The sequence below is a fragment of the Notolepis coatsorum genome (genome assembly GCF_963971535.1).
Source record: "Notolepis coatsorum genome assembly, chromosome: 8".
Lineage (NCBI taxonomy): Eukaryota > Metazoa > Chordata > Actinopteri > Aulopiformes > Paralepididae > Notolepis > Notolepis coatsorum.
In genome coordinates this window covers 127,106,927-127,122,781 of record NC_140172.1, presented here as the reverse complement: position 1 = coordinate 127,122,781, position 15,855 = coordinate 127,106,927, and the positions used below count along the sequence as shown (strand labels likewise).

The following is a 15,855-nucleotide window of genomic DNA, read 5'->3' as shown; positions in this document are numbered from 1 at the left end:
CCCTCACAGACACTCCCCTATGCGGCATGATATTTGCGCCTTTTAAAGCCATATTCCGTACAGAGACGTATTCCGGACGCGTGAATATTTTCCCTAACGGGGTTGCACTTCCGCGTTCGGTTTGCGCGATTTGATTGGCCACTGGCGTTTCTAGTCATGTGACATGTGCGCCAATCGCGTGACGCCCGTTTCTGCGCCTATTTCCGCCTCGAACAGCCTGCAAACTACCTAACGCCTAGTTTATCACTGGTTAAGCTTAGGCGACTCTTTCGAAGTTGGTTAACACTTTGAGTGCCACGGACGCGTTGTCGTTAGTTCATGCCGACTGTTGAATGCCACCAACGCTATATAGCGTTTGTTTGTCGTTTTTCTTTTATTAGCGACTTTCATATTTCATCAATCGAGCCTCACGCTAGTGCTGCAGACTCTCTCTGAGCTCCATTGGGAAAATACCGCCCCCTATCGTCTCTCCAGATGGTACTGCACCCCATTGGATTAGACTGATGGGGGGGGGGGGGGGGGGGGTCCAGCCTCCTCATTTTACTTCTCCGGCGAGGCATCTGAAGTAGGGCTGGGCGATAAAACGATAACGATAACTATCGCGATAAATTATTTCCTCGAAATAAACATGAAACGTGGTCGCAAAGTTTCGATATATCGATTTTCCAAGCTTGGCTCCGTTCAGCCTCGGCTCAGCACACTCACTAACAACAACCAGCGTTACGTGATGACGTACTTACGCACAACAGCTAACAACCAATCAGTGAAGGAGATGGCCGAGACCCGGAAGGAGGTAGGACTCACTCAACAACAAGGCTTGCTAGGCTAATTAGCTTGCACAGCGTTGTTTTATATATTTACGTGCCGAGTATGTGTGTGTTTTGAATTCTGAGGCCACGTTTATGGTAGTGTGGGATATACAGTGGACGTCGTTTCAATATATTGTGGCGGAAGAGAGTATTTTAGTGTCATATTTATTGTCATGAGATACTCCGCTTGTCGGCTAACGTGCGCAGACTGATGACGACATCAACTCGACTTGAGACATTCGCAGCAGCATAAGAAGTTAATTAAACTTGACGGACATTATATCGACGATAATTATCGATATCGAATTATATGAAAATAATTTTATAATTTTATCGCGATAACGTTTTTGGTCATATCGCCCAGCCCTAATCTGAAGAGACCGAAGTGATTGGCGAGCCGGAAAACGCGTGGAATACATATTTACAGTACCCTGCGCTGAATCAATAAACGCGATCCATATTTGGAATGGCGATCAGGAATCTTTTTGGAGAACATCTGATCTGAGGTAAGCAATTTATTTTACCAGTCTTGGGGTAATCTGATCTATTTTCACAGAGATATCAGCGTTTGCCCCATGTGTGTGTGTGTGCTGATCAGGAAATGAGAATATATTTTTCAGATCGCTTCTCTAGCGTGCATAAGTACACATATACTATCGATAATCTAGCGTTTATTTGAAAACGATACATAAATAGGCCGAAAAATTTCAACGTTTTTTGTGTATTCCAGAATATTCCAGTAAATGCCGTTTATCACGGAATCTATATATTTTCCTGAAACTTTCAAGAAAACGAGGGCTTTTCAAAATGCTATAAAACGGAAATGAACCGATTAAAAAACAATCCGTTTCGACAATGTTGACTGCAAACAAGTCATTGATAAGCGACGGGCAGATTAGACACATAGCCATAATTTAAGACAGAGATTATGCGTTCACAAATATGAGAACGCTATCATTGAAGTGGGTGGTGGCATTCAACCATGTTTTACCATGTTAACCAATGGCAACCAAAGTGTTAAGGTTAGAGTTTGGAATCAGGGCTGGTGTTCTATCGCCCTGCTCTAAGACAACCTCTAACCTTAACCAACTTCGAAAGAGTGCCTAAGCTTAACCGGTGATAGAAACAGGCATCACACGATTGGCGCAGATGTCACATGACCAGAAACGTCAGTGGCCAATCAGATCGTGCAAACCGAACGCGGAAGTGCAACCCCGTTAGGGGAAATATTCACGCATTCCGGACAGCCGGAGGTACAGTACGTTCATTTTAACATCGCTAAGAATCCACGTTACAGGCATATTCTTACATCATCTCGTCATTCACAGTGATTTCAGGCTATTCATACTGCATTCATGTTGTTCCACCTTACAGGTGTATTCTCACCCTCTGCTATCCGTCATTATTATTACCAGTGATTATCATTAAGCGATCAACTCCACACGTATTCTCATCATTGCTGGTCTGCCATCACCATTACCTGTGATTACCATCGAAGCCATCAATGTTCCATTTAGCATATTCTTACTACAGTTCTACCTACAGTTGTAGTAAGAGAACTGTATCATCTGGCTTTGCAACCCACCCACCCTTCCATCCTGGTCAGATTTGGGGCTTGCCATACCCCAGCGCAATGCTGAGTCGCTCCCCTCATCCCGTGCTCTCGGCTCCCCTTGCTTCCCCCTTTTCTGTCCCATGCCTCCCGCTGACCACTCACTCATATTCAATAAATACCTTGTATCTCATTCATGTCTCATGTTGTCATTGGTGCAGGCTGCTGAACTAGTGAAAATTATGTGCCACTTGCAATTGTCACCAAGAATGTATTTAAAAAGCTTACTATTCCAGTATTAATTATTCAATTTGCAAGACATTTATTCACAAATATGAATACAGAAAGAAAAATATTGTTGTAAATTTTAGGTCCAGTCCTCTTTACCGCTTATATAAACTATATTGTCTCCTCATTGAATAGTGGTCCAGCGGCCTATCTACTGTATATGTGGATGCCACAATTGTGTACTGTATTGTATAGTGGACTCGGTTCAACTAGCCATGGAGAACCTGCAGCCTTCGTTTAACACCCTCCAAAAAGCTCTTATTAATTTTAAACTGGATTTAAATGCAAATAAAACTAAATGCATGGTCTTCTAGAAATCACAAAACAAAGACTATTGCAATCTGCATATTATCTACTGTAAATGGTTCAAATATTAAAAAGGAAATGACAAATTCACATTTAAGCACCACATCAGGAATCTTGTTAGCAAAATGCAACAAAAGATTGGATTTTTGTATAGAAACAACTCTATAGCCTTGAACTCCCTGAACAACTCAAATGCAAAAGATAAATACGGGCAAAGTACAATCAGAAGCATCGTGCCCATTCAAGCTGGGGAGGGGCACGTGTCCCGTTAAACAATAATGTAGTTATGATCATTTTATATTACGAGTCAAATGTATTCTTCTAATTATATTCATAGATCATACCTCAAAAGGCCACACACCCCCTTTCCCTATGGTATTGGTAACTTTCTTCCAAAGGCTGCAGGATGACATTGGTTCACAACAGCAGGTAAGCACGCAGCACTGAGAGGATGAGATGTAGGCTACAGCCTAATGGTTTTGCTGAAGTGTTTAGCACAGGGTTAGAAATTAACATTTTTTTTCAAGGGCTTTTTTTGCCCCCCTTAATTGATTTTCGGGGGCTTTTTTTTGTATTTCGGGGGCACTGAATTTTTATGATAAACGGTAGGGGTGGGACGGTTCACAAAATGGACGGTTTGGTTCGTATCACGATTTTGGGGTCACGGTTTTCAGTTCGATATACGTTAATCTTTATTAAAAAAAATGTAACACTCAAATCTAAACATGCTTCTCATTTATTAAAAATAAAAGGTTTACAGTGTTTACAGCCTTAAATAATGTTTGGCACACAAAGACCGAACCGACTGAAAAATATAGGCTACATTTGTCAAAGTATTAACTTAGTGCAAACAAACAATATGCTCAGCCAGCACTAGACTTTCCTTTCTTTAATTAATATAAACACACAAAAACAATGTCAACCATGTTTAAATTCCCTGATTGTCAGTTCTTAATGGAAAGATTCGTTTTCTGCTTGAAATTATTATGTTTCTGTCTACATTTATTTAGACTAACATTATTTAAATATTGAGTGCATCTGTGGTGGATTACGCAATTCGGTGAGTTGGAACTATCTATGGGTTGGCGCCGGGTCCCCACGGACATTTTAGTGTCACGCACCTTCAGCAATGTTATTATCAGCTCCGGTAACGTTAGGAGGTGATGGCATGCAGTGGGAAAGCGGCAATAGTCCCGGTTGGAGTTAATAAAACACAGTTGTATGTTAGCCTTCTTGGATGTTGAATAAACGCCTATCATTGTCTTTAAACACCCCGCCTCTCAGACTCCCATTTCTTCCTCTGCTACAGTAGCTACGGTGACATTTCATTGACTGTACAGTATTAGCTTGCGGGCTGCGTCGGGCTACCATAGTTAAAACGTGCGTTGTGTTTACGAACTGCTATGGCAAGATGTGTGTAGGCCTATGTAATGTTAATGGCTATGTTTTTAAAGTCGTAATGAAGATTGATTTATATTGTGCGTGCCATTTTTACACAAACTGACTAGCACCTGGCTGGCTACAGTGCTGCTGCTGCTGCCTGCAGCCAGTGCAGAACACCGGCTCCGCCAAATGATTTTTTTTATTTGCGCGTCATCTGAACCGTACGATACAGACGCTCCATTACCGGATAAATATATATATAATTAGTAAACTGTCGGGGGCATTAAGTGCCCCCTTTAACTGATTTTCGAGGGCATTTTGTCCATTTTCAAGGGCATTATGCCCCAAGCCCCCGTTAATTTCGAACCCTGGTTTAGCAGTACAAGTCCCCGTCCCTTCATATAAACGGGTTCATATTCACAGGTGTGTATATGTGCTCAGGAAAGTATTAAGTAATTGTACGTTACGGTATGTCCGTGTGTTGTGGAGTAATGAAGTTAATTGCAGTGAACTTAGATACAAATATGTCGGCAAGTGTACAGAGCGTACTTTTATCGGTAATTTGGGGACTGTTTAACAGTATGAAAAAATGGATACCACCCAAACCTATTATGCTAGCTACACATGCCAGTAGCCTTACTACCTCAGATAAATAGAACACACAGGCAGGAGGGACACAGCAGGCTACTTAGCCTCGTTCCATTCCCTATCATACATACTGGACACAAACACTGCCTATCAACATTGTACGACTTTTTAAACCAATAGGCTAGTTACAGCTTCATATACGGACTCTGTATATCACTCTGCCCTCAGATTCATCACTAATGATAGAAACGACACTCATCACTGTGTCCTCTATGAGAGCGAAGGTTGGTTGGTCCTCGCTGATGGAGAGGAAACACTGGTATTTGTAAATTTTTAAGGATCTTATTGATAAGCTACCTCCTTATACTACTTCAAGTCATGGTAAGTATATTATTATTGCAATGCTTAGACGCAGTGGTGCGCTCGCTATTTGCATATCAATAGCGCCGGTCGTCAGGTGTGTTAAATACGACCGGCGCTATTGATATGCAAATAGCGAGTGCTTATCTGGGCTTGCACTTAGTGCACCCCCGTCCCATGAAGAACGCATGCCTGACGGCATGGTTAGTATAGGTAAATATATTCTTATTGTAATGCTTATAAGTCATGGTAAGTTAGTATAGGTAAATATATTCTCATTGTAATGCTTAGAAATCATGGTTAATATACCGTAGGTAACTACATTCTTATTGTAATGCGTATACGTCATGGTTAGTATAGGTAAGTATATTCTCGTTACAATGCTTAGAAGTCATGATTAGTATAGGCAAGTATATTCTTATTGTAATGCTTCGAAGTCATGGTTAGTATAGGCAAGTATATTCTTATTGTAATACTTAGAAGTAATCCTGAATAGCTTCACCATCCACGTTTCACATTGTCTAATTAGGTTCTCTTGTCATTCGGCCTGCTTCCATACTCTGAATCGGCTGCATCAGGCAGTTTCATCAATGCTTTAATAAACCATTGATTTCTATGGAATCTGTTAGATGTCTATCTTGTGTCTGTGTGGTCATTGGTGTGGTCATTGGTGTGGGCTGAACTCGTGAAAGGCAGTGTTGGCAGGTAGCCTATGTTATTCTGTTAATCTCAACCAATAATTGCAATTATTATTTTCCCATAATCTTGCAGCTCTACCTAGAGCCATGCGTGACGTGTGCATGTTAGATCTCTCTAATTGAAGAAAACATTATTATAGGCTATATCGATCATTCTCAGCTGTGACCGGCAGCTCTATAGCTCGCTCTGTTGGTCCAGACAAGTGTCCCCACCCTCTTGTTGCCACAGTTTTCGCCCTAGAAGGCTGAAATTTGCCATGGACATCAAGCGTTTGTGTGAAGGTATGCATGTGTGCGCGACTGCGCGCACGTGTGTGTAATATCGCAGCTATTGCAGATTTGCGCTCGTTATCCAATAACCCCAAACTAATGGTCCAAGTCTATTACTGTTCAGTCAAAGTAAATGGATTTAATTGGTTATTGGTATTTGGCCGATGGGGTAACTTAAAAACGTAGGACTAACAATCTGTTTCAGCAGTCATATAATTTCAACTTTCATCAATGGTTCCTTTGTGTCATATATTAGACTAATAAGAACAGCCTGCAGTATCGCCTAATTACAGGCTTACTGTAGACATGTAGTTTAACGGGTTCCGTTTGGAAACGTTTCCGTTTAGCCGCGTGGTACTTTCCCACAACTTATCCATGGATTGTACACATTCACAAAAAAGGTACAAAAAACATATAACTCTCGTCATCAGAATATTTGGTATTGCAGCGTTGTCAGATTCAGTGATAGCAATGTTGTTGTCAATGAGGCAGGCACAAACCGAGAGCTGCTATCAATAGCCTAACTTTCCACACTGCTTACCGAGTTGAAAACTTCAACACACTATGTTGTTAATGAGGCAAGCATAAACTGAGCTGCTATCAATAGCCTACTGTAACCTTCTACGCTGCTTACCGGGTTGAAAACGTACCACACATCCAGAGAAATGCATTAGAAAATGTTAATTGCCCTCATAGGAAGGCCTACCTGAAGTTATGAGAGGGTAACGTTTTGATAACTGTGCATGCCAGCGGCTAAAAACCCTCAACGCTTTCCAAAACCAGGTCCAAGATGGTTCAAAATAAAACATTTTGGTAACCTCTGGGAGTGTAGATCTGATGCTCTCACTGCGACAATACACAGACGGTTAACCCTTTCACTGCCACACGACAGCGGGTTAACCCTTTCACTGCCGCACTACAGAAAAACCCTTTACTATCATATCATGTAGTGTGGAGGTGAAAGGGTTAAGGAAGTGAAATGCTTCTCAAAATGTTATCATTTGTTTAGTCTAGAATAGTATGGGGCCCATTTTTCCTGCTATGTTGAGCTTGAAGCAGCATTGAACAGCATTGAACAGGCTGTGCATATTTATGACAGAGAGGATAAGAAAGCTGCTCACAGTGTACTAGCATAATATTTCGTAGCATCAGAATTGCTGTTACTAGAGTCTGCTTTACGGTGCCCCCCCCCCCCCAGGACCTGAAATGAACACCAGCTAGCAGCCAAATGGTACTTTTGATGAGGCCAGTGAGTTTGTCAATGGACCCTTCTCAAACCCTGCCCTCTTTTGTTGATCCTCCAATCACAACCGCCACTTCCCTCGGACCGACAGTTGCGATTGGAGGATCAATGAAAGAGGGCGTGGTTTGACGAAGGTCATTTCTACTAGCCATTTTAAGTAACCAAGCTGTATTCAGTCACTATTCTATTATACTAATTATTTTGGCTACGAAGAAATCAGCTGGTGAAATTCTGAATCTTTCTGAAATTACACAAATATTATGCCCTGGGGGCCCCAGTCTTTATTTAGGACTATTTTTTTGTATAGCAATGTTGAGTTTAAATTAGACTAGATAGATACCGTTTTAAGTTTCCAATAATGTTAATGCTATTCTTGCTGATAATATTGTAGTAATGTGTATATAGTCTTTTATCTTATCCGTGCTGATGGTGGGGGTATAGAGGGGTGATTCTATAACATCAGTATATCTACTATCAGTTTGTTTGAACATACACTGGTACCCACACAGTGACATATAAAACTAATGTCCTATGTTTAACCTCAAGTAACATCCTGTGTATTCATAAATGACTACATGATCAGAATGTCTCTTATTTTCTGACAATATGAATCAAAATTCCTAGTGTCCTTTCAGCTGCATTGGGGGGTAGGATACAGTATTTTAATCCATCGATAGGCACTCCGCTAGCGATGCCTGTGCAACTGTGAGTGATTGTTTGTGTGTCCTGAATTCACCACATAGCGCTTTAAAAATCAAGGCCACTCATTCTATGATGCAACCAATAGGCCAATGAACTTTGGCTGTGAACTTGATTTGGATACGATTCCGTTATGTTTTTAAGATGACCTACAACAACTATGTCATGTACGGTGCAAGGTGGGCAGCTGGGGGCTCCACATGGATAAGGACTGAGGACTGAGACAGTCTCGGCACCGATAGCTGCAAAGAAGGGGAAGAAGGTGCTGCAAAAAAAGCAATTATTATTAGCCTATATGACAAACTTCATACATTTAAATAACAGAAATACATATTTTGAAGCTGGGACTCCCAAGTTTTAGGGGAAGAATTCGGGCCCTGTATCAAGCCTATCACACACACACAAACCATCACAAAACTCAAATGTGCCCAGATGAATGGATGTTATTATTAAAACCGCATTTGCTATACATTTGAAGGTTGGGGCATTCATATCTTCTAGAATATATCGCATTTCACGTATGCCCCTAATAGCTTGCTAGCTATACATAAATACATAATAACATAACTGCCCTGGCCCCTCGCACACGTTCATATCAAACCATACCCATGGACATGGTCGTATAAGCATCATAGGCATTCATAATCAACATCATCATCATTAAGACGATATTTGTTAGACAATTTCTCACCAAAGCATCGTAGAATTTACGAAGCAAAAGCCTACAAATACAGACTGGTTCATTGGAGATACAGTTTAGTGAGTGACCGTTATTGTGGCCCCACAGCAGAACCAGCCCATCGTCATCTCGTGGTGTTTCAGCCTAATAAATAATCAGCTATTAAAACAGACAATAATAAACACAAGAGAGTGCGTGAAGGAGAAAACAACAACGTTTCGCTGACCTTTCGCTGACAAGAACCACGTCGGCTTCGGTCCACTGTTTGAAAATGGACGGGAGAATCCTCCGAAAGACGAAGAACAGACCGGGGAAAACTACGACGCCGCTCGCCAACACTCGCCACATCCTGCACTTGTCCGTGGAGCCTGGCCGGCGACCCGTTCGTTTTTATGTTATTATTATTATTAGTGTTATTGCTCGAGCTCTTCCTCCACCGGAGAGTTACACGCTACGTTTCAACATTTTCGCCGGCTGTGGGTGAATAGTCTTTGCTCCTCGCTGGACTGCTTTCAGTGCTCACGCCACAGTCATCGGTGTGCTCAGCGCTTTCCCCCCAGTCACCGGTGAACACAGCGCTTCCCCCCCACCCTCGCCTCAGCAGCAACACAATCCGGTCACCGGTGAGCTCAGCGCTTTCCCCCCCTCGCCTCAGCAGCAGCACCACAATCCGGTCACCGGTGAGCACAGCGCTTTTCCACCGGTGAGCTCAGCGCGTTCCCCCCTCGCCTCAGCAGCAGCAGCACACTGTACACACAAACAGGGGCTCCGCTGATTGATTGGTCCTCAACTCCTGACGCAAACTAAGCCGGATAGCTAGTTTGCAGGCCAACAACAACAAAGCCAAGCTAAGTAAGCTGGCTAGTTACACGCCGCAGCAGGACCCAAAAAAAATAAATAGCGTTTCAAATATGCCAGCGTGGAGAAAAATAAATATGCATCTTCCTTCCTTCCTCTCAGATGAACGGTATCTGCAGCGAAGAACGCGAATCCGACGGCCTGGGCTGCTCTCTGCTCCGCGTCTCCTCCACAGAGAGGAGGGTTTGTATTAACCCTCGTTTAGGCTGTTTGTCAAGTAGCCTCCCCCGCAGGATAACGCCACCTACTGACCAGAGAGCAGAAGACACCCTCGAACAAACGCACTGTGTGCCCCGTGGTAGTATCATGCAGCAGTCTCTTACATTTTGAACCAATTTATTACAGTACAATTTACTTTCTTTTTTCTTTTGAATTGTAGAGAGAAGGGATTGATTGAATTGATTGATTGATTGATTGATTGATTGATTGATTGATTGATTGAAAACTTTATTAACAGATTGCAGAATGGGTACAGTACAGTACAGCTCAATACATACAATTGTTAAGGGGATGCAGACCAGAGAAAGACTTTCGTCTTGTTTACATCAGGGTCCCCCATTTTCAATTTATCGTAACATATGACATACATGACATACAGATAGACAGTACTGCTACATCTATACATTTATGACATACCAGATTTGCAATTACAGTACTGTTTGTGATACATAAAGAGTCCAGAAAAAAGAGTATATACATTTGACGTAGAAACTGTACATTGGATTGGGTAGGTGGGGGTGGGGGGGGACTGTACATTGGAGGTGGTTGGGTGGGTGGGGGGGGGGGGGGGGTGGGTAGGAGTGGGGGGGAGGTTGGGTAGGAGGGGTGGGTGGGGGACACTGTACAACTGTACAAACAAAACTGTACATTGGATTATTGACAAGACCATACTTGGTAATTTACTGTACATTGGAGGGGGTTGTGTTCGGACATTTACAGGGGCCAGTTTCGAGTTGCAGTCTCCCTTAGGTGTTTTTTGAGAGTGTTTTTGAAAGTGGGTAGTGATTCACATTCCTTTACAGCTTTGGGTAGGGCGTTCCACATTGATGTGGCATAATTGCGAAACGTGTTTAGTCCCTTGTTTGAGCCGAATCTGGGTTTAACATGATTTGTGGAGCTCCCTCTGGTGTTGTGATCGTGGTATTCACTGACCTTTGGGAAGTATTTTGACATGTACATGGGTACCTTGGTCGTGTAGTGTATCTTGTAGACCAGGCCCATTGCAAGTTGCTGTACTCTGTCGTCTACTCTAAGCCATCCTAGGTTGTCAAAGTGGGCAGGGGTGAGGTGGGTTCTAGGAGTAAGGTCAAGCAGTAGTCTGACCAGTTTGTTTTGAGATGTTTGTAATTTTGTTTTTAGCGCCTTTGAGGTGCTTTGGTACCATGAGGTGCAAGCATAGTCGTAGTACCCTTGAATGAGTGCTCCTGCTAGAGTCTTCAGGGTATTCTTGTTTACCAGTGAGGAGATCCGGTACAAGAATCGAGTTCGTTGGTTGACTTTTTTTATTACATTGGATGCCATTTTGTCACAGGAAAGATTTGCCTCTAGGATGGAACCCAGGTAGGTAATATCTTCTTTCCTTGTGACAATATTGTCATTTGTCACCCACTGTAACTGAGAAGCCGTCGGTCTTGCTGAGTTTGTTATTTGAACCGAAGAGAATGGACTCTGTTTTGCCCATGTGTAATGATAGTTTGTTATCAGCGAGCCATATGCAGATTTTGCCTAGTTCTGAGCTGAGGGTTCAACCTGTAACTTGTTCTTGTCAGAGACCAGCAGGGCTGAGTCGTCCGCAAACAGGAACAAGTTGCAGTCACAAGCTGACGACATGTCATTTGCATAAATTAGGAACAGTAGCGGACCTAGTATGCTTCCTTGTGGAACACCACAGCTTACTGTGAGGGGGGGGGATAGGGTACCGTTTACCTCCACCATCTGCTCTCTCCCCTCCAGGTAGGATTGCATCCAGCTCACTGATAGACTATTAAAACCAATTGCTTTTAGCTTGTCAATCAGAATGGTGTGATTGACAGTGTCGAAGGCCTTTTGTAGGTCCAGCATGACCATGCCACAGTATTTGCCCGCGTCCACCTCTTGTTTGATGTGGTTGTTTAAATAGAGAAGGCATGTGTCAGTGGAGTGGGATGTTCTGAAGCCAGATTGGAATTCGTAGATTAGATTTTTTTCCGCAAGGTATTTTTCGACCTGTTCGTATACAATTTTTTCCATGACTTTCGAGATGGAGGTAAGGATAGAAACAGGGCGGTAGTTGCCTGGGTCTAATTTACTGCCTTTTTTGTGCAGAGGGGTCACTCTCGCAATTTTGAAGTCCTTGGGGACGTGTCCCTGTTTTATGGAGAGGTTTATTATGTGTGTGATGACTGGGGTGATGGCGGCTGCTGAGTCTCTGAGGAATTTGGAGGGGATGTTGTCATGGCCAGTGGTCTTGTTAGGTTGGAGGGCGCTCAGTTTTTTGAGTACCTCATCTGTTGTTACCATTTCCAGTTTGAAGTCGTCTTTGTGGACCCCTAGGTTCTTGTAGTATGCTACTATGTGTTCTACCCCATAATGCCCTGAGTGGGAGGGTAGTTTGTTTACCAGTGTTGTGGCTATGTTTGTGAAGAAACTATTTAAGTAATTGGCTACATCCAGCTTTTCTGTGATGAGCGTGTTGTCCGTCTTTATGTTTATGTTTGAGAATCTGGTTTTAAGTTTTTTACTGCAGCCTAGTTGGTTATTGAGTAATTTCCAAAGTTCACATGGTTTGTTTTTGTTTTCCTCGGTTTTGTCATTGATGAAATCTTTTTTTTGCTGTTTTGATCATGGAGTTTACATAATTTCTTAGTCTGTTTCTTTCCAGTTTGAGTTGAGGGCATGTTCTTCTTCTTCTGCTGTCAACACCTGCTCATATACAAGTGTTGAATCGTGCATAATTTGATACATAATAATGTCATACTGATGGTGTAGTGATTGTAATGGTACATATAATTCACCCACAGAACTATTGTTAGGAACATTCTAGAACATTAGAGCCGCCCGAACATTCTGGAACGTTTGTGATGATGTCATGGCAGAACATTCTAGAACCTTAGTTCTGCCCGATCATTCTGGAACGTTCGTGATGATGTCATGGCAGTACATTCGAGAACCTTAGTACTGCCCGATCATTCTGGAACGTTCGTGATGATGTCATAGTAGCACATCTGGAACGTTGGTGATGATGTCATAGTAGCACCTTCTAGAACCTCTTAACATTCTATTTAGGCGGTGGCAGTTCCACCGGCATTCTGTTTTGCTTTCTAGTAATGTATTGTATCTTGTAGTTGTGCTGATGAATATTAAAGGAGTTACCTTCAACTTCAGGACATCGCCTCAGACTCCCGTCTCTCAGCACTACAATGGTGAAATAGTGTTGGCGTAAAGTAGGCTACTCTCAGGAAAGTAGGCCTATTTAAATCCTGATAGGATTGTAGGCCTACTCTTAATAAAGTAAATGTCCTCCATTTTATTTTTACTTTATACTTATGTAGCATCCTGAATATTCTGCTAATTATTCAGAAGTGCTGACTTAACCTGTTACTTCCCCTGTGTGCACAAAGATGTGATAAACAGTGTTCCTTTTTGATATCTCGCCCGGACTAATGATGCAAGGTGCTCTTCTTCCTCCGGCTTCGATATGGACCATTAACGTGACATTGAAGCATCTTTCTTCCTGCCTTGAGTGTCCTATAGTGGGACCAGTTTGCGGTCGCCAGCAGGGGGCAGTGGTGGCAGGCGGAGCGGAGGAGAAAGGAGCAGCGAGTGAGAGATGATTACCTGGAGGGCGGAACAGAAGGAAGTCCTCTTCGACAGTGAACTCGGACGTGAGCGGACGTGAACGGGCGTGTGCTCTCGAAGAGCCCCGTTGAAGAGTCCCGTTGAAGAGCCCCGTTGAAGAGCAACGGGAGATAACAAGTACTCTGCTATAACCCGGGTTATCCTAGAAGTACAAGCGATAGAGAAGTGTGTGAGTAAGCGATACAGAAAGAAGAGCCAATGTCGTGTTATCCTAGAAGTGTAAGCGGTATATTAGCTTGCTGCTAACGGCTATAGTGACTCTGAGTATACCACAAGGCGAGCGTCGCTGAAGACCGGTGGTGCATACAGCCACGTTGCGTTAGCAGTACAGGCGATAGCAGGAGGGTTCACCAAGACGCACAGTTTAGCTGTGTTTAAGGTAGCCAACAGTTTAGAGCGCGCCAGCCCAGTCAGCAGCCCCGCAGTGGACGTCTCGTCGACGCAGCCGAGGACACCTCTTCTTCCAGCAGAGGTCGCCACAACACAGCACGCTCCTCCAGTTCAGCCACTGCCCCTGCTGTCTACCCCAGCCCGCTGGCTGTGCGCGCGGGATCGCCCGACGGCCATCTTGTCACCCGGACGAGGGGTGGTGAGAGTGGACCCGCCATCTTGGTTAAGTACAGCGGTACTTCGTGTGCCAAAACAGTATTCATTTGAAGCGAACGCTAACAACCAGCGTCTAGGGGTACCCCAACCATTATAAGCCGGCTTTAGCTTAGGTTTTTATTTGAGAGTATTTGAGAGTATTTGAGAGTACCACCCCCCAGGTTTGTAAATCCTGGGCCCCATCCGCTCCTACTGCCCGCCCTCCAGTTCGACGTTCCGGGCCCAAAGACGGGGGTTCAGATAGATTCAAATCTACTGCATTCCGCTACCAGGTGGCCGTGTACAACCACTCTCATAAAGCAGGGATAATCCACCCTGCTACACTTATATTGTTTATTTATCTGTTTATTTATTTATCCTAATACGTGAATAAGTATACAAATTATAACATTTGACAATACATGTGGGCTACTACTAGTACTAGTAGTATCAAGTATCAAAACTACATTTTATAGAGTATTATGATGTTCAATGCGTGGGAGCCTCGAAACCTCAATTCATTGATTGTTGAAGTTTATTAAAGGAACACTCCCAACAATTTGTGAAATACACTCCTTTGCCATCTTCAGAGTCAGACAAGAAAATGTATATCAGTTTAATCTCTTTCATCTCTTGTCTGTCCAGTGGCTCCAGAGAGAGGTCCCGGTGCATGCTAGCCTAGCTTAGCACAAGGACTGGAAGCAGTAAGGGAGCAGCTAGCCATAGCTCTCTCAAAAGCGAAGAAATACAACTTCCAACAACACCAAAACTGATGCACAGAGATGAAAATGATATACATTTTCTTGTCTGACTTTGGGGAAGATGGCAAATATATGTATTTCACAAAATGTTTGAGTGTTCCTTTAAGGGGGGGTTGGTTATGCTGGCTGGTTCTTCCTAATGTTGTCTGACTCAAAGAATTAAAGTGCATAATTGTTGACAACTTATCACATATTTTGTTTCAAAACGTTTTTGTCAAAGTAGTGACTGAAGGTGTTACATAATGTGTTTGAGTGAAAAGTATATTTCCTCTCAAATGTAGGCTAGTGATGTAAACGTATTAAGTCGCATAAAATGGAGGTACTCAAATAGGTCAGGGTGAGGCTATATGAGTTGGTATTAGGATGAAATATTCCCAGGAAAAAATGGCATATTTCTTCACTCGTACTGTATCCCCCCCCCCCCCCCCCATGTACTGGAGGAGCAGTGACTGAGCATGTGCAGGCCAGAAAGGGGTGGGATGGGATGAGGTGGGAGCAGTTTGGCATTAGTGGTGGGTGCTCACTGAATGGTGGAGGACTCATGGTGTGAGGGCTTAGTGACCCAGAGGTCAGCCCTGGCTGTTGAATACACACACACACACACGCTTGCATTGCTATACTTATGAGGGCATTCCATTAACTTAACATTCATTCCCTAACCTGCAACAGTAAATGCTTAACCCTTCCTTACATCCTTATTCCAACCCTACCCCCTAATCCTGAAAACAAAACCTATTTTATCAGTGAGAACTGAAAACATAACCCCCAGCTTGGAGGATTTCTCTCATCCCTGCTACAAGCCCATTGCATGCCCACTACATGCCCATTACATTCCTACTACAAGCTCATTGCATGCCCACTACATGCCCATTACATGCCTACTACATGCCCACTACATGCCCATTACATGCCTACTACAAGCCCATTGCATGCCCACTA

The 15,855-nt window shown here is 43.2% G+C and overlaps 1 protein-coding gene across 1 annotated transcript in view; it reads right to left on the bottom strand.

Annotated features, from left to right (window-relative positions):
• The window catches only part of tlcd3a (TLC domain containing 3A), a gene marked incomplete at its 3' end in the record, with an annotated part of 65,574 nt that extends 56,214 nt beyond the window's left edge, over positions 1–9,360 (bottom strand). The window contains exon 1 of the mRNA XM_084320522.1: positions 9,102–9,360. Coding sequence (XP_084176648.1) covers positions 9,102–9,223 — 122 coding nt within the window. The 5' untranslated portion in view covers positions 9,224–9,360. The remainder of the gene's footprint in view (positions 1–9,101) is intronic.
• Positions 9,361–15,855: the final 6,495 nt, after the last annotated feature.